The sequence below is a fragment of the Oncorhynchus nerka genome, linkage group LG14 (assembly GCF_034236695.1).
Source record: "Oncorhynchus nerka isolate Pitt River linkage group LG14, Oner_Uvic_2.0, whole genome shotgun sequence".
Taxonomy (NCBI): domain Eukaryota; kingdom Metazoa; phylum Chordata; class Actinopteri; order Salmoniformes; family Salmonidae; genus Oncorhynchus; species Oncorhynchus nerka.
This window is the reverse complement of record NC_088409.1, coordinates 19,807,374-19,825,630: the sequence shown is the minus strand read 5'-3', so window position 1 is coordinate 19,825,630 and position 18,257 is coordinate 19,807,374. Positions and strand designations below refer to the sequence as shown.

Genomic DNA, 18,257 nt, shown 5'->3' with positions numbered 1-18,257 from the left:
CCCACTGGCTCCATGTCATCTACAAGACCCTGCTAGGTAAAGTCCCCCCTTATCACAGCTCGCTGGTCACCATAGCATCTCCCACCTGTAGCACACGCTCCAGCAGGTATATCTCTCTAGTCACCCCCAAAACCAATTCTTTCTTTGGCCGAATCTCCTTCCAGTTCTCTGCTGCCAATGACTGGAACGAACTACAAAAATCTCTGAAACTGGAAACACTTATCTCCCTCACTAGCTTTAAGCACCAACTGTCAGAGCAGCTCACAGATTACTGCACCTGTACATAGCCCACCTATAATTTAGCCCAAACAACTACCTCTTTCCCAACTGTATTTAATGTATTTATTTATTTTGCTCTTTTGCACCCCATTATTTTTATTTCTACTTTGCACATTCTTCCATTGCAAAACTACCATTCCAGTGTTTTACTTGCTATATTGTATTTACTTTGCCACCATGGCCTTTTTTGCCTTTACCTCCCTTCTCACCTCATTTGCTCACATTGTATATAGACTTGTTTATACTGTATTATTGACCGTATGTTTGTTTTACTCCATGTGTAACTCTGTGTCGTTGTATCTGTCGAACTGCTTTGCTTTATCTTGGCCAGGTCGCAATTGTAAATGAGAACTTGTTCTAAACTTGCCTACCTGGTTAAATAAAGGTGAAATAAAATAAATAAAAAAATAAATGAAACGTGGCTGGGTCTTTCAGCATGACAATGATCCCAAACACACCGCCCGGGCAACGTAGGAGTGGCTTTGTAAGAAGCATTTCAAGGTCCTGGAGTGGCCTAGCCAGTCTCCAGATCTCAACCCCATAGAAAATCTTTGGAGGGAGTTGAAAGTCCATGTTGCCCTGTAACAGCCCCAAAACATCACTGCTCTAGAGGAGATCTGCATGGAGGAATGGGCCAAAATACCAGCAACAGTGTGTTAAAACCTTGTGAAAACTTACAGAAAACTTTTGACCTCTGTCATTGCCAACAAAGGGTATATAACAAAGTATTGAGATAAACTTTTGTTATTGACCAAATACTTACTTTCCACCATAATTTGTAAATAAATTCATAAAAAATCCTACAATGTGATTTTCTGGATTTTTTTTTCTAATTTTGTCTGTCATAGTTGAAGTGTACCTATGATGAAAATTACAGGCCTCTCATCTTTTTAAGTGGGAGAACTTGCACAATTGGTGGCTGACTAAATACTTTTTTGCCCCACTGTACACACACACTTTCCCCTGACCCCTGACCTTTAACACCTGACCCGCTGTGTGTAGTGGATCCCTCCCTGCGTGACCGTGAGGACCAGTTTGGGCGTACCCCACTGATGTACTGTGTCCTGGCTGACCGTCTGGACTGTGCTGAGACACTGCTGAAGACGGGAGCCTCTGTTAACAAGACTGACCATAGCCAACGTACTGCCCTGCACCTGGCAGCACAGAAGGTACACTACAACACTGAGTCAACCTGGAACCACTAAAGGAAACACTAGAACAGTAGTGGAACCATCAGAACACTGAGTTAACCTGTAGAACACTAAAGGAAACACTAGAACAGTAGTGGAACCATCAGAACACTGAGTCAACCTGGAACCACTAAAGGAAACACTAGAACAGTAGTGGAGCCATCAGAACACTGAGTCAACCTGGAACCACTAAAGGAAACACTAGAACAGTAGTGGAACCATCAGAACATTGAGTTAACCTGTAGAACACTAAAGGAAACACTAGAACAGTAGTGGAACCATCAGAACACTGAGTTAACCTGTAGAACACTAAAGGAAACACTAGAACAGTAGTGGAACCATCAGAACACTGAGTCAACCTGTAGAACACTAAAGGAAACACTAGAACAGTAGTGGAACCATCAGAACACTGAGTTAACCTGTAGAACACTAAAGGAAACACTAGAACAGTAGTGGAACCATCAGAACACTGAGTTAACCTGTAGAACACTAATTGATCCTTTAGAATCCTGATTGCAGGGTATTCTAGAGCCTCTCTACACTGACTATACAAAACATTAAGAACACCTGCTCTTTCCATGACATAGACTGACCAGGTGAATCCAGGTGAAAGCTATGATCCCTTATTGATGTCACTTGTTAAATCCACTTCTGTCTGTGTAGATGAAGAGGAGGAGACAGGTTAAAGAAGGATTTTTAAGCATTGAGACAATTGAGACATAGATTGGGGCAACTCAATTTTAGGAAGGTGTTTGTAATGTTTGGTATACTCAGTGTATATCACATACTGGAGGCTTAGGTGAGAAGGTAGTGCCACCCAGTGGTGACAGACAGACACCCTCAGGGCGGCTGTTAAGAACTAGACAAGGGGATCGGCAACTTTGATGAAGGTGGGAGCCACATAAAATCTGAGCGAAATGTTGTACTTTGTCAGCTAAACATTATAAACACCCTCGTCTTGACAGTTAAAGTTAAATTCCTGCAATTCTACACATTTTGCCATGGGGCATAGAGTAAATTAAGTTTTAAAGCAAGTTTGCTGCAATACTGCACATTTTGCTGTGGCTCGGAGAAAAGATTTTGCAGTTCTACAACTCATTTCATGCAATTCGACAAATTTTGCCCTGGGGCAGAGAGAAACATTTTCTGTTTTAAAGCTAATTTCCCCCGGTCAGTAATTCCACCATGATATCAGGTTTAGATAGCTGGCCACAATACTAACTTACCATATAAAATGTTTTAGCTGACTTGGCTAATTGAGTGACTATCAGTGACTGATATAACAAGAGAATAACTGCTGATGCACAACCAAGTTTCAAAATGTCACCTTGTGTATTCTACTATTCTAACTCTCAACAGTAAGTTGACCCCGACTGAGTTCCTAAAAAATATATCTAAATCTAGAAAATGAAATAAAAGACTGGGCTGTATGAGCAGTAATATCTCTATAGAAAGTGTTTATTAACCTTGTGGGGGGGTTGCTGTCAGGGCAGGTGAGGAGCGGTGGCTGGAGGGGTGGAGGACGGTGCTCACACACACTCTAACACACACACACACACTAATTCTAATGTGTGTGGGGTGATGGGAGGCCCTCTCTCTCTCTGACACCTGATCAATATCTAGCTGAGACAGGGAGAGACTTCTGGGATTACTGATCTAATTGGACTGAGAATAGGAGGTTAGACCATATGTACACACACGCTCACACACACACACACACACACACACACACACACACACATACAGGCCTATATGGACACACATATATACATACACACACACACACTTTCTCAAAGCTCACACATACTCTCACATGCATGCTCAGTCAGCAGATAGATCTGTCAAACGATGAGGCTGGAAGGAATAGATAGGAGAGAGTCTTGAGAACCAACAGGAAAGAACAGAGAGGAGAGAGTCTGAGAACCAATAGGAAAGAACAGGAAGGAGGAGAGAGTCTGAGAACCAATAGGAAAGGACAGAGAGGAGGAGAGAGTCTGAGAACCAATAGGAAAGAACAGAGAGGAGGAGAGAGTCTGAGAACCAATAGGAAAGAACAGAGAAGAGAGAGGAGAGAGTCTGAGAACCAATAGGAAAGGACAGAGATGGATGATGATGGAATTGGATAAGACACCATAGAGAGAGTGTGTGTGTGTGTGTGCTCCAGGGGAACGTGCGGTTTCTGAAGCTGCTCCTGTCGCGTCGTGCTGATTGGCTGCAGAAGGATCTAGAGGAGGTAACACCCCTCCACCTGGCGACCCGTCACCCCTCCCCCAAACCCCTGGCCTTGCTGCTCAAACACATAGGACCTGGAGAGGTGGATACACAGGACAAGAACAAGGTACCACACACACTGTTTACAAAGTTGGGTAATAGTTCTATCAAACATACTTGTTATGGAACTGTCCCGGCTCTTTGATTTGATTGACTGAATTAGAGTTCACGTTGGGTTCTGAGCAATCCAGAGACACACACACACATGACAATTGGCTGCTTTGTCCTGACTCATCAAGGCAGACAGTTGTGCCAAATACATTCTACACGCACACACACACACACACAGGCCCCCTCTGTCTGTAGCGATGATGTCTATCTGTCTGTTAGTTCTGTAATAATCCAATATGCATCATCAGCATGTCAGATGACACTGGTTTCAGTATGTCCCAGAATAGATCTCTAACAACAGCCATAGAGGAGGTGATATCTCTGTTATAGCATACTGTCACTGTTACTGTCACTTTTATTAACACTGTCACTGTTACTGTCACTGTTACTGTCACTTTTATTATCACTGTCACTGTTACAGTCATTACCACTGTTACTGTCACTTTTATTATCACTGTCACTGTTACTGTCACCGTTACTGTCACTTTTATTGTCACTGTCACTGTTACTGTCACTGTCACTTTTATTATCACTGTCACTGTTACAGTCATTACCACTGTTACTGTCACTTTTATTATCACTGTCACTGTTACTGTCACCGTTACTGTCACTTTTATTGTCACTTTTACAGTCATTACCACTGTTACTGTTACTGTCACTTTTACTATCACTGTCACTGTTACAGTCACTGTTACTGTCACTTTTATTATCACTGTTACTGTCACTGTTACTGTCACTTTTATTATCACTGTTACTGTTACAGTCATTACCACTGTTACTGTCACTTTTATTATCATTGTTACTGTCACTGTTACTGTCACTTTTATTATCACTGTCACTGTTACTGTCACCATTACTGTCACTTTTATTGTCACTTTTACAGTCATTACCACTGTTAGTGTCACTGTTACTGTCACTTTTATTATCACTGTTACTGTCACTGTTACAGTCATTATTACTGTCACTGTTATTGTCACTGTTACTGTCATGTTAAATCCTCAGGCTTTGTGTGTTTCTGTAGAATATGTTCTAGGGCTCTTTGATTTAGATTACAGTTATTTCTAGGGCAAATAGCCTGGAGGTTAGAGCCTGGAGGTTAGAGAGTTGGGCCAGTATTGGGCCCAAAATTATGATTACAATAGTGTCTGTCACCCCCTACCCCCACCCCCTCTCCCCACCCCCTACCCCTACCCCCACCCCCCTCTCCCCACCCCCCTACCCCCACCCCCTACCCCCTGCAGCAAACTGCGCTCCACTGGTCAGCGTTCTATAACAGGCCAGAGCACGTCAGACTGCTCATCAAACACGACTCCAACATCGGCATCCCAGACAGTGAGGGCAAGATCCCCCTACACTGGGCTGCACACAGCCAGGAGCACACCGCTATACACACCGTCCGCTGCATACTGGTACACACACACACACACACAGTATCTATCCAGTGAGAATGTCATCCTTACACACACCATCCTCTGCTAACTGATGTAAATGAGGTGTGTGTGTGTGCGTAGGAGGCGGCTCCTACCGAGTCTCTGTTGAACTGGCAGGACTATGAGGGGCGCACGCCTTTGCACTTTGCTGTTGCCGACGGCAACGAGGCAGTGGTGGAGGTGCTGACATCGTATGAAGGCTGCAGCGTCACGGCGTACGACAACCTGTTCAGAACCCCGCTGCACTGGGCTGCACTGCTGGGTAAGAGACTGTGTTTACAATGTGGATCCTGTCATCAGAATGTGGTTCCATCACTGGTCCAGATACTGTACCGGAGGGGGGGGGGGAAACCCGAGCTGAACCTGGATATGTTGATGTGTGTTTCAGGACATGCCAAGATAGTGCACTTGTTGTTGGAGAGGAACACGTCAGGCACCATCCCCTCAGACAGCCATGGGGCCACACCTCTACACTATGGAGCTCAGAGCAACTACGCTGTACGTAGACACACACACACGCAAACACGCGCACGTTTTCACCTTATATCAGGGACTCATGTGTGTGCGTACGTGCACGTGTGTGTGTGCATGTGTGTGCGTGTGTGTGTAGGAGACGGTGGGTGTGTTTCTGTCCCACCCCTCTGTGAAAGACGAGCCAGATCTGGAGGGCCGCACAGCGTTCATGTGGGCTGCTGGCAAAGGAAGCGATGATGTCATACGCACCATGCTGACACTCACGCCTCACATTGACATCAACATGGCCGACAAGTACGGAGGCACTGGTGAGGAACTCTGGGATGTGTTTAATACGCAGGGATTGTTTCAGTCAGCAGTAGACCAAGAGCTGCTGTGACTGGTCAGGCTGGTAGAGGACACCTCCCCCTTCATCCCCTACCCCCCTCACCGCCTTCACCACAGTTTCCCAGATCTTAATGTCCTGGCACTGTCACCATCAGAGCTACTCAGAGAGATAAACAGACAGAGATGACACACACACACACTCACACACTGATGCTAGCCTCTGTCATCCTGCTAGGAATGTTGAGGCGGCTGTCTGATGTCACAGGGGATTCCCCAGAGTGGCATAGATGTCAGGGGATTCCCCGAAAGCAGTGGAGCGGAGAGACAGTGGGGAGAGAGACATGTCAACACATAACTGACACTGTTAAGACCAAAACTAGTGAGCATGTACACATACTCTCTCTGATACACATACTCTCTCTGATACACATACTCTCTCTGACACACATACTCTCTCTGATACACATACTCTCTCTGATACACATACTCTCTCTGATACACATACTCTCTCTGATACACATACTCTCTCTGATACACATACTCTCTCTGATACACATACTCTCTCTGATACACATACTCTCTCTGATACACATACTCTCTCTGACACACATACTCTCTCTGACACACATACTCTCTCTGATACACATACTCTCTCTGATACACATACTCTCTCTGATACACATACTCTCTCTGATACACATACTCTCTCTGATACACATACTCTCTCTGATACACATACTCTCTCTGACACACATACTCTCTCTGATACACATACTCTCTCTGATACACATACTCTCTCTGATACACATACTCTCTCTGACACACATACTCTCTCTGATACACATACTCTCTCTGACACACATACTCTCTCTGATACACATACTCTCTCTGATACACATACTCTCTCTGATACACATACTCTCTCTGATACACATACTCTCTCTGATACACATACTCTCTCTGACACACATACTCTCTCTGATACACATACTCTCTCTGATACACATACTCTCTCTGATACACATACTCTCTCTGATACACATACTCTCTCTGACACACGCACACGCGCACGCACACGCACACACACATACACACACACACACCATCCCCAAGCTGTAGACATGCTATCCTTTGTCCCCTGCTCTGCCCCGTGGGCTGATTGGAGCACTAATCACCATGGTGATGGCCCCGCTTCCTGCCCTGCAGGGACAATTTATGTGAGCATATGCTAATGAGTTGGTAAAATATGCAAATGATCTGGTGTACTATGCTAATGAGGATGAATGTGATGGGGAGCAGAGTGGGTTGATCAGAGTCACTGGAGTAGATAGAGGGGCCAGTGGTGTAAATATTGACTGACATTAAATAACATCACAACACAGTACAGGGTCAAAGTGCAACAAATTACTTTTCATTTGACGAACTGGTTCTGAAAACTCGAGTACGTGAGGCTGCTGAAGTGTGTGGAGACTGAAAATCTCAACTAAATGTGTGTGTGTTGCAGCGCTGCACGCGGCCTCTCTGTCAGGTCATGTGAGTACAGTGAGGTTGCTGTTGGAGAGAGGAGCCATAGTGGACAGTCTAGACGTGATGAAACACACGCCTCTGTTCAGAGCCTGTGAGATGGGACACCGCCACATCATCCTCACACTTATCAAAGGTACACAGCAAAGATGGTGGATAAATGAAGATTTTGCTTTACTCAGGTCGTTGACCTTTGGAAAAAAGGAGCGAGTGAGATGTCTCACTTCCTCTTCCATCTCTGGTACGCAGTAAACCAGTGTGTGTGGTGGTGATTATTGTAGACTTGGTATCCTAGTCCTTCAATACATTGTGGTCTGATAGCAGTGAAGAGTTTGTGGTCATACACGCATCCTTAAAAACGTAGGTGCTCACATTCCCAAATATACACATTCCCCCTCACATCCCCAAATATATACATTTCCCCTCACATCCCTAAATATACACATTCCCCCTCACATCCCCAAATATACACATTCCCCCTCACATCCCCAAATATATACATTTCCCCTCACATTCCAAAATATACACATTCCCCCTCACATCCCCAAATATATACATTTCCCCTCACATCCCTAAATAAACACATTCCCCCTCACATCCCCAAATATACACATTTCCTCTCACATCCCCAAATATACACATTCCCCCACATCCCCAAATATACACATTCCCCTCACATCCCCAAATATACACATTCCCCTCACATCCCCAAATATACACATTTCCCCCCCATCCCCAAATATACACATTCCCCTCACATCCCCAAATATACACATTCCCCCTCACATCCCCAAATATACACATTCCCCCTCACATCCCCAAATATACACATTTCCCCTCACATCCCCAAATATACACATTCCCCTCACATCCCCAAATATACACATTTCCCCCACATCCCCAAATATACACATTCCCCTCACATCCCCAAATATACACATTCCCCTCACATCCCCAAATATACACATTTCCCCTCACATCCCCAAATATACACATTCCCCCTCACATCCCCAAATATACACATTCCCCTCACATCCCCAAATATACACATTCCCCTCACATCCCCAAATATACACATTTCCCCTCACATCCCCAAATATACACATTCCCTCACATCCCCAAATATACACATTCCCCTCACATCCCAAAATATACACATTCCCTCACATCCCCAAATATACACATTCATCTCACATCCCCAAATATACACATTTCCCCTCACATCCCCAAATATACACATTCCCCTCACATCCCCAAATATACACATTCCCCCTCACATCCCCAAATATACACATTCCCCTCACATCCCCAAATATACACATTTCCCCTCACATCCCCAAATATACACATTCCCCCTCACATCCCCAAATATACACATTACCCCTCACATCCCCAAATATACACATTACCCCTCACATCCCCAAATATACACATTCCCCCCCACATCCCCAAATATACACATTCCCCTCACATCCCCAAATATACACATTTCCCCTCACATCCCCAAATATACACATTCCCCCTCACATCCCCAAATATACACATTCCCCTCACATCCCCAAATATACATATTCCCCTCACATCCCCAAATATACACATTTCCCCTCACATCCCCAAATATAAACATTCCCCTCACATCCCCAAATATACACATTCCCCTCACATCCCCAAATATACACATTCCCCTCACATCCCCAAATATACACATTCCCCCTCACATCCCCAAATATACACATTCCCCTCACATCCCCAAATATACACATCCCCCTCACATCCCCAAATATACACATTCCCCCTCACATCCCCAAATATACACATCCCCCTCACATCCCCAAATATACACATTCCCCCTCACATCCCCAAATATACACATTCCCCCTCACATGAACATTATGCGCATGAAGCATGGTGTGTGTCATTTCACTTTTGTGTATAGTCAATCATAATTGAGCACAGAGGTACGTAACGATTATATACATACAAATTGGGCCAAGTTAAAACCTAGGCAACAGTAATCTTTTTTTGATGTCTATAATCCTCTGTGACCGTATGTACCTCTGTGATTATTTATGATTAACTATGTGCAGAGTGAATATAATTTGTTCCACACCAACCATGCGTCATGTGCATGTGAGGTGAAATGTGTATATTTGGGGATGTGAACACTCAGTTTGTTTGACCTGACGAAGATCCGGTTCGGATCAAAACGTTGTCAATAAAGCTGTGAATTGGGAGGTTGATTCAATAATATCTGCCATTTAGCAGACGCTTTTATCCAAAGCAACTTATAGCCATTTTGTATGTGGTGCTATGCTCTATCTACTGAGTCATACAGGACTACACTAGTATACCATGCTCTATCTACTGAGTCATACAGGACTACACTAGTGTACCATGCTCTATCTACTGAGTCATACAGGACTACACTAGTGTACCATGCTCTATCTACTGAGTCATACAGGACTACACTAGTATACCATGCTCTATCTACTGAGTCATACAGGACTACACTAGTGTACCATGCTCTATCTACTGAGTCATACAGGACTACACTAGTGTACCATGCTCTATCTACTGAGTCATACAACACTACACTAGTGTACCATGCTCTACCTACTGAGTCATACAGGACTACACTAGTGTACCATGCTCTATCTACTGAGTCATACAGGACTACACTAGTGTACCATGCTCTATCTACTGAGTCATACAGGACTACACTAGTGTACCATGCTCTATCTACTGAGTCATACAGGACTACACTAGTGTACCATGCTCTATCTACTGAGTCATACAGGACTACACTAGTGTACCATGCTCTATCTACTGATTCATACAACACTACACTAGTGTACCATGCTCTATCTACTGAGTCATACAGGACTACACTAGTGTACCATGCTCTATCTACTGAGTCATACAGGACTACACTAGTGTACCATGCTCTATCTACTGAGTCATACAGGACTACACTAGTGTACCATGCTCTATCTACTGAGTCATACAGGACTACACTAGTGTACCATGCTCTATCTACTGAGTCATACAGGACTACACTAGTGTACCATGCTCTATCTACTGAGTCATACAGGACTACACTAGTGTACCATGCTCTATCTACTGAGTCATACAGGACTACACTAGTGTACCATGCTCTATCTACTGAGTCATACCGGACTACACTAGTGTACCATGCTCTATCTACTGAGTCATACAACACTACACTAGTGTACCATGCTCTATCTACTGAGTCATACAGGACTACACTAGTGTACCATGCTCTATCTACTGAGTCATACAGGACTACACTAGTGTACCATGCTCTATCTACTGAGTCATACAGGACTACACTAGTGTACCATGCTCTATCTACTGAGTCATACATGACTACACTAGTGTACCATGCTCTACCTACTGAGTCATACCGGACTACACTAGTGTACCATGCTCTACCTACTGAGTCATACAGGACTACACTAGTGTACCATGCTCTATCTACTGAGTCATACAGGACTACACTAGTGTACCATGCTCTACCTACTGAGTCATACAGGACTACACTAGTGTACCATGCTCTATCTACTGAGTCATACAGGACCACACTAGTGTACCATGCTCTACCTACTGAGTCATACAGGACTACACTAGTGTACCATGCTCTACCTACTGAGTCATACAGGACTACACTAGTGTTGGTACACTGCTCTTGTAATGCAGGATTTGGGTGGGCTTACTATGGTGAAGAATGCCTCATGGATTTTCATTGTGTAGGCTCTGCTCGTGTCCACCTGGTGGATCTAGATGGACACACTGCTCTGCACTGGGCGGCTCTGGGGGGGAACGCTGAAGTCTGCCAGGTCTGTCTTTTCACCTTTATACACTTTACTTATCGCTGAACACTTCCTTCATTTGTCTTCATTTCCTTTCCTTATAGACTGTGTTAAGGATGTGTTGTTCAGGTCATTGAGCCGGTTGGCTGGTACTGTAACCTCAGTGTGATGGTCATGGTAGTTGCTGATGGAGAATGGGATCAGTCCTAACGTCCAGGACCAGGCAGGCAGGACTCCTCTCCAGTGTGCTGCTTATGGAGGGTACATCACCTGTATGGCTGTACTACTCATGGAGAACAACGCCGACCCTAATATACAGGACAAAGAGGTACACACACACACACACACACACAGACACGAAGTGCTCTCCACTGGTCCTGTCCTACTGTGTGTGTCTGCAGGACAGGACAGCTCTCCACTGGTCCTGTCCTACTGTGTGTGTCTGCAGGGCAGGACAGCTCTCCACTGGTCCTGTCCTACTGTGTGTGTCTGCAGGGCAGGACAGCTCTCCACTGGTCCTGTCCTACTGTGTGTCTGCAGGGCAGGACAGCTCTCCACTGGTCCTGTCCTACTGTGTCTGCAGGGCAGGACAGCTCTCCACTGGTCCTGTCCTACTGTGTGTGTCTGCAGGGCAGGACAGCTCTCCACTGGTCCTGTCCTACTGTGTGTGTCTGCAGGGCAGGACAGCTCTCCACTGGTCCTGTCCTACTGTGTGTGTCTGCAGGGCAGGACAGCTCTCCACTGGTCCTGTCCTACTGTGTGTGTCTGCAGGGCAGGACAGCTCTCCACTGGTCCTGTCCTACTGTGTGTGTCTGCAGGGCAGGACAGCTCTCCACTGGTCCTGTCCTACTATGTGTGTCTGCAGGGCAGGACAGCTCTCCACTGGTCCTGTCCTACTGTGTGTGTCTGCAGGGCAGGACAGCTCTCCACTGGTCCTGTCCTACTGTGTGTGTCTGCAGGGCAGGACAGCTCTCCACTGGTCCTGTCCTACTGTGTGTGTCTGCAGGGCAGGACAGCTCTCCACTGGTCCTGTCCTACCCCTGCAGGGCAGGACAGCTCTCCACTGGTCCTGTCCTACTGTGTGTGTCTGCAGGGCAGGACAGCTCTCCACTGGTCCTGTCCTACTGTGTGTCTGCAGGGCAGGACAGCTCTCCACTGGTCCTGTCCTACTGTGTGTCTGCAGGGCAGGACAGCTCTCCACTGGTCCTGTCCTACTGTGTGTGTCTGCAGGGCAGGACAGCTCTCCACTGGTCCTGTCCTACTGTGTGTGTCTGCAGGGCAGGACAGCTCTCCACTGGTCCTGTCCTACTGTGTGTGTCTGCAGGGCAGGACAGCTCTCCACTGGTCCTGTAACAATGGGTATCTGGATGCTGTGAAGCTGCTGCTGAACTCTAATGCCTTCCCCAACCACATGGAACACAACGAGGAGAGGTGAGGAGGAGGTGGATGAGGAGGAAGTGCCTCGTCTATAGTTTGGAAGGACATCAGCTCCTACAACAGTAGCAAGTATCAATTTAGATTCAAAAAGTAGCTGTTGGTATTGTCTTGCTAAGACAATTTAGTTTTTGTGCTGTCTCTCTACCTAGTGGCCTACTAAATTATATTTTTACTTGTATTTTCCTACTGGCACTGACTGATAACTACAGGTAACTGGCAAGATAAAGGAAACTCCAACATATCACGTCATAATAGGGTACTGGGCACCACGAGCCAGAACCGCTTCAATGCACCTTGGTATAGATTCTAAGTGTCTGAAACTCTTGGAGGGATGCGACACCATTCTTCCACCAGAAATTCCATCATTTGGTGTTTTGTTGATGGTGGTGGAAAACGCTGTCTCAGGCTCCGCTCCAGAATCAACTGGGTTGAGATCTGGTGACTGAGACGGACATGACATGTGGTTGACATCTTTTCATACTCCTCAAACCATTCAGTAACCAATCGTGCCCTGTGGATGGGGGCATTGTCATCCTATGGAGGCATAGACATGGTAGCCAAAATAATGTCCTGCACAGCATTTTTATACATGGCCCTAAGCATGATGGGATGTTAATTGCTTAATTAACTCAGGAACCACACCTGTGTGGAAGCACCTGCTTTCAATATACTTTGTATCCCTCATTTCCTCAAGTGTTTCCTTTATTTTGGCAGTTACCTGTACTTTATTGAGGGAAAATATACTTGCTACGATTGAAGGAACTGTCTCACCTAGCTACGTTAAGATGAATGCACTAATGTAAGTCGCTCTGCATAAGAGCGTCTGCTAAATGACTAAAATATCAATGTAAAATGATGTGTTGTAATTTTCCGAATGTATTTTGTGAATTTGTTCTGTGTGTGTTGTTTTTCACAAAGCAAGTTCATTAGGTTAAAGATACACAATGCAGAAATCATTCCGCCATTTCCTGGTTACTAAAATTCCAATTCTAATATCAGTTTATGTGACAAAACAAGCAAGTATAGCGTAGAGAATCATTGTACCATCTAAACTACTGTGAAATATATCTTCCATAACCAATAATGTTGTATTTTCAGCTGTTTGAAGCTGGTGTACATAAAACAAAAAAATTGAGAACGGGAAGCATGTGTGTGTGTGTGTGTGTAGGTACACCCCCCTGGACTACACCCTCCTAGGGGAACACAGTGAGGTGACTCAGTACATGTTGGAGCATGGAGCTCTGTCTATAGCGGCCATCCAGGACATCGCTGCTGCTTCCATCCAGGCCCTGTATAAAGGATACACCGTCCGCAAGGCCTTCACCGAGAGGAAACAACTACTGATGAGACACGAACAGCTACGCAAGGACGCAGCCAAGTACCATACACACACACACACACACACACACACACACACACACACACACACACACACACACACACACACACACACACACACACACATTCTCTTTCTATCTATTTTCTCTCTCTCTCTCTCTCTCTCTCTCTCTCTCTCTCTCTCTCTCTCTCTCGCTCTCATCTCTCTTTCTCTCCATCTCTCCCTGTCGTATTCCCCCAACCCATATAGAAACAGTCACACTCTCTCCATATCCATCTTTCCACCTGTCATCCCTGCACACATATACATCTTCTCCCTGTCTCTCTCTCTCTCTCTCTCTCTCTCTATCTCTCTCTCTCTCTCTCTCTCTCTCGCTCACACATCCCTCTCTTATATTTCTACACTGTTTGTATAAACGGCCTGTAATGGTCTCTGTGTGCTTGGAACTCCTATTAGGCTTGGATTACTGAAAGGATTCTCCTGTTGTTCTTTGTAACGTCAGGACTAGTTTGTGATGTTGGTCAGGGCTGGTTCAGCGGTAGGGTTTAGATAAGGCTTTGAGATAAGGTCGTAACTAGGGTTAGGGTGTATGTGTGAGACGTGTGTAATATGTGTCATGATGTCACTCAGGAAACGCGAGGAGGAGCAGCGGAGGCGGGAGGCGGAGCAGCAAATCTCATTGGCCAGAACAGAGAAACAGAGGATGTTATTGGCCCGTGCTGAGCAGGAGCAGCAGTCATTGGCTGAGACTATGAAGGAACTGTCAGTGTATGAGAGAGGGGCAGGGGGCGGGGCTAATACAGCCTCCAAAGCAGAACAGACCAATAGCAAAGAGGAGACCCGGAAACATAGAGGTACGGACATACACACACACAGGAGGCTGCTGAGGGGAGGACGACTCATAATAATGGCTGAAATGGAGTTAATGGAATGTTATCAAACATGTGTTTGATTCCATTCCATTCATTCTGTTCCAGATATTACTATGAGCCCCAATTAAGGTGACGCCAAACTAGTTTTCATTGGGAAGGCAGATAAAGCCTTTTTGATCAAAATCATTCACTTTTGCATGTGAATCCTACTCATTACTGTTCCGTTGAGAAGGGCGCTCCTGCCTCACTGATTCTGCTCGTTCTCGTCACGGGTCATAGACCGGTGCCCTGCGGCTCGGCTTAATCAGATCTGCTCAATGAAAAACAGGTGAAATTATGAATCTTCATTATCTCCTACCATATTTCACAAGTTGACTGCAGATATTTACTTAAAAAGCAGCTAGAAATATTCAAATGTATTAAAAAAAGAAGTAGTTTAAACAGTATTGACGGTATTGAAAAACCATCCCGTGGCTTTTTCCATAACCCTGGACTACGGTATATATACGGTAAACCACCCAAACCTAACACACATATACACACACACGTATTCACCCACTCTCTCAGTCTCTTACTTCCCTCTCTTTCTCAGCACATAGAAGCAGACCCTCCAGGAGAGGGAAGGAGGCACAGCCAGCCAAAGGCCCTGACCCCGTGGTGACCCCTCACCCCTCAGTGACCTCTGACACCATGCCCCCTGCCCAGGGGTATAGGGTCAGGGAGCGTCTCTCTCCTGCAGGCTGTAGCCGACCCCCCAGCCCAAAACACCGACCCCCCACCACACCCAGGACCAAGAGACTCACCTCTGCAAACACACACAGTCCTTCCAACACACACACTCCCTCCAACACACACACTCCTTCCAAAACACACACTCCCTCCAACACACACACTCCTTCCAAAACACACACTCCTTCCAAAACACACACTACCTCCAACACACACACTCCTTCCAACACACACACTCCTTCCCACACACACACTCCATCCAACACAGACACGTCTACTCGCCCCACCATGGATCAAGAAGCCCCCAGCCCCAGGGAACGCACCCCTAGAAGCAAGAGAGACACACACACCAACACACACAACCCCAGACACAGAACACGCCCTGCCACAGACCATACCACCTCCTCCAGCAAGAACCACAAAGCCTCCACACAGTCACACCGCCCCAGCAGCAAGCCCAGGGAGGGGTACAGAGACCAGGCTGCCTGCACTATCCAACGAGCCTGGAGGAGGTAAGGTTGAAGCCCGACCAGGGATGGTCTGCTTTTCATTCTTCCCATTCCCTCTCCAAGCTGAGCCAGTACTGGGAGTACTGCCATGGAATAGAGCCTGTGGCCCCTTTACCAAAGCAGAGGTGCTCAGGTAGTTTCTCTCTGGCCCAATACCAAGGTTGGCTCTGAGATGGCTTCCCAAACAGCCTGGAGGAAGTGTGTGTATGGTTGAAAGGGGGAGGGGTATACTGTGCTCCACAGTAGCGTTCTCTCTTACCAAGAGAGTGTGGCAGTGCCATGTGGTGCCCACATGTGTCTTCCCTCCACACACACACACACACCAACTTACACACAGCGTCTCCCCCTCATGCTCTCTGTCGTCTGGCTGCCTGCCCTCCTACCATCAACACCTCCATGACGGGGGAGAGTGGGGGGAGGTGGGGGAGACAGGGGGTATAATCTGGATCAATCTCAGTGTTTTAACGAGAGGCTAAAAGTTCAGGCGTGCCATTCTAATAGCTACCAGCAGCTTCTCATTCAGGATCTACTACCCCACATCGGAAAGCCCTCTGTTCCCAGCCGCCAGTAGATGTGTGTGCGTGCGGATGCGTGTACTGATTTAATTGTAGTATACAAGTAATAAGCTTTTTCTACTAAGCTCTTAAAGTATGCCATGGCCGGGTTCAGTTCCCCTAGAGGAAGTGTTATGTATTGATGCTGAAGAGTAGCGGACCCAGAATTGAGCCTTGTGGAACCCCTGAGGTTGGACAAATTATTATTTCTCACCCCTCTTAAACCAGCTTTTCCAGGGATGCCTGTAACATTTTTCAGTGAATTGAATAACGTCCAAATGTCATGTGCTGTTTAATATACGAACTGAATAGGTTGGACAAATGAAGGCCTCTATAATGTACCGTGTTCTGGGTGTGTTTGTGTGTAGGTTCCATGTGCGAGGCAGATTGAGGGAGGCTTTTGGTGCTGGGAAAAGAGTGGAGCCACCTGAGGTCGCCTCCCTCCTGATCCAGCTGCTCTGGGATAGGCCGGCTTTCCCTGGTCACACCCCTATTAGGACCAAGCCTGAGGCCAGAGTTCCACCCACCAAGACAGCAGCCAAGAGCTCAGTGCTGCAAAGCATCTATGGTAAAGCCTGGTGTTCTGTCCAGAATGTTTGATTCTGTCTTTCATTTGTTTCAACTCTGAACTGTTAACATTTAGAAATAAACCAATTCTTAACAGCGCCTAGTCGCCTACTGTGAATGGGTGCATTACTGCCGAGCTACAACTTCAAACTCCAACATATCTGTATGGAAATAGTATAGGGAGGTGTATAGTCCACTGAATATATTAATATCTGAATAGAATTAGTATAGGGAGGTGTCTAGTCCACTGAATATATTAATATCTGAATAGAATTAGTATAGGGAGGTGTCTAGTCCACTGAATATATTAATATCTGTATAGAATTAGTATAGGGAGGTGTCTAGTCCACTGAATATATTAATATCTGAATAGAATTAGTATAGGGAGGTGTATAGTCCACTGAATATAATAATATCTGAATAGAATTAGTATAGGGAGGTGTATAGTCCACTGAATATATTAATATCTGAATAGAATTAGTATAGGGAGGTGTCTAGTCCACTGAATATATTAATATCTGAATAGAATTAGTATAGGGAGGTGTATAGTCCACTGAATATAATAATATCTGAATAGAATTAGTATAGGGAGGTGTATAGTCCACTGAATATATTAATATCTGAATAGAATTAGTATAGGGAGGTGTCTAGTCCACTGAATATATTAATATCTGAATAGAATTAGTATAGGGAGGTGTATAGTCCACTGAATATAATAATATCTGAATAGAATTAGTATAGGGAGGTGTATAGTCCACTGAATATAATAATATCTGAATAGAATTAGTATAGGGAGGTGTATAGTCCACTGAAT

The 18,257-nt window shown here is 45.5% G+C and overlaps 1 protein-coding gene across 2 annotated transcripts in view; it reads left to right on the top strand.

Moving 5' to 3' along the window:
• LOC135575171 (inversin-like) overlaps positions 1 to 18,257 on the top strand; it is a 33,645-nt gene that overhangs the window by 11,188 nt on the left and 4,200 nt on the right. For both annotated transcript variants that reach the window (XM_065027703.1, XM_065027702.1), the window contains exons 4-17: positions 1,282 to 1,448; positions 3,634 to 3,807; positions 5,093 to 5,260; positions 5,363 to 5,543; positions 5,670 to 5,779; positions 5,892 to 6,063; positions 7,587 to 7,742; positions 11,378 to 11,463; positions 11,618 to 11,764; positions 12,761 to 12,867; positions 14,042 to 14,251; positions 14,843 to 15,066; positions 15,677 to 16,325; positions 17,245 to 17,444. In XM_065027703.1, coding sequence (XP_064883775.1) covers positions 1,282 to 1,448; positions 3,634 to 3,807; positions 5,093 to 5,260; positions 5,363 to 5,543; positions 5,670 to 5,779; positions 5,892 to 6,063; positions 7,587 to 7,742; positions 11,378 to 11,463; positions 11,618 to 11,764; positions 12,761 to 12,867; positions 14,042 to 14,251; positions 14,843 to 15,066; positions 15,677 to 16,325; positions 17,245 to 17,444 — 2,751 coding nt within the window. The remainder of the gene's footprint in view (positions 1 to 1,281; positions 1,449 to 3,633; positions 3,808 to 5,092; positions 5,261 to 5,362; positions 5,544 to 5,669; positions 5,780 to 5,891; positions 6,064 to 7,586; positions 7,743 to 11,377; positions 11,464 to 11,617; positions 11,765 to 12,760; positions 12,868 to 14,041; positions 14,252 to 14,842; positions 15,067 to 15,676; positions 16,326 to 17,244; positions 17,445 to 18,257) is intronic.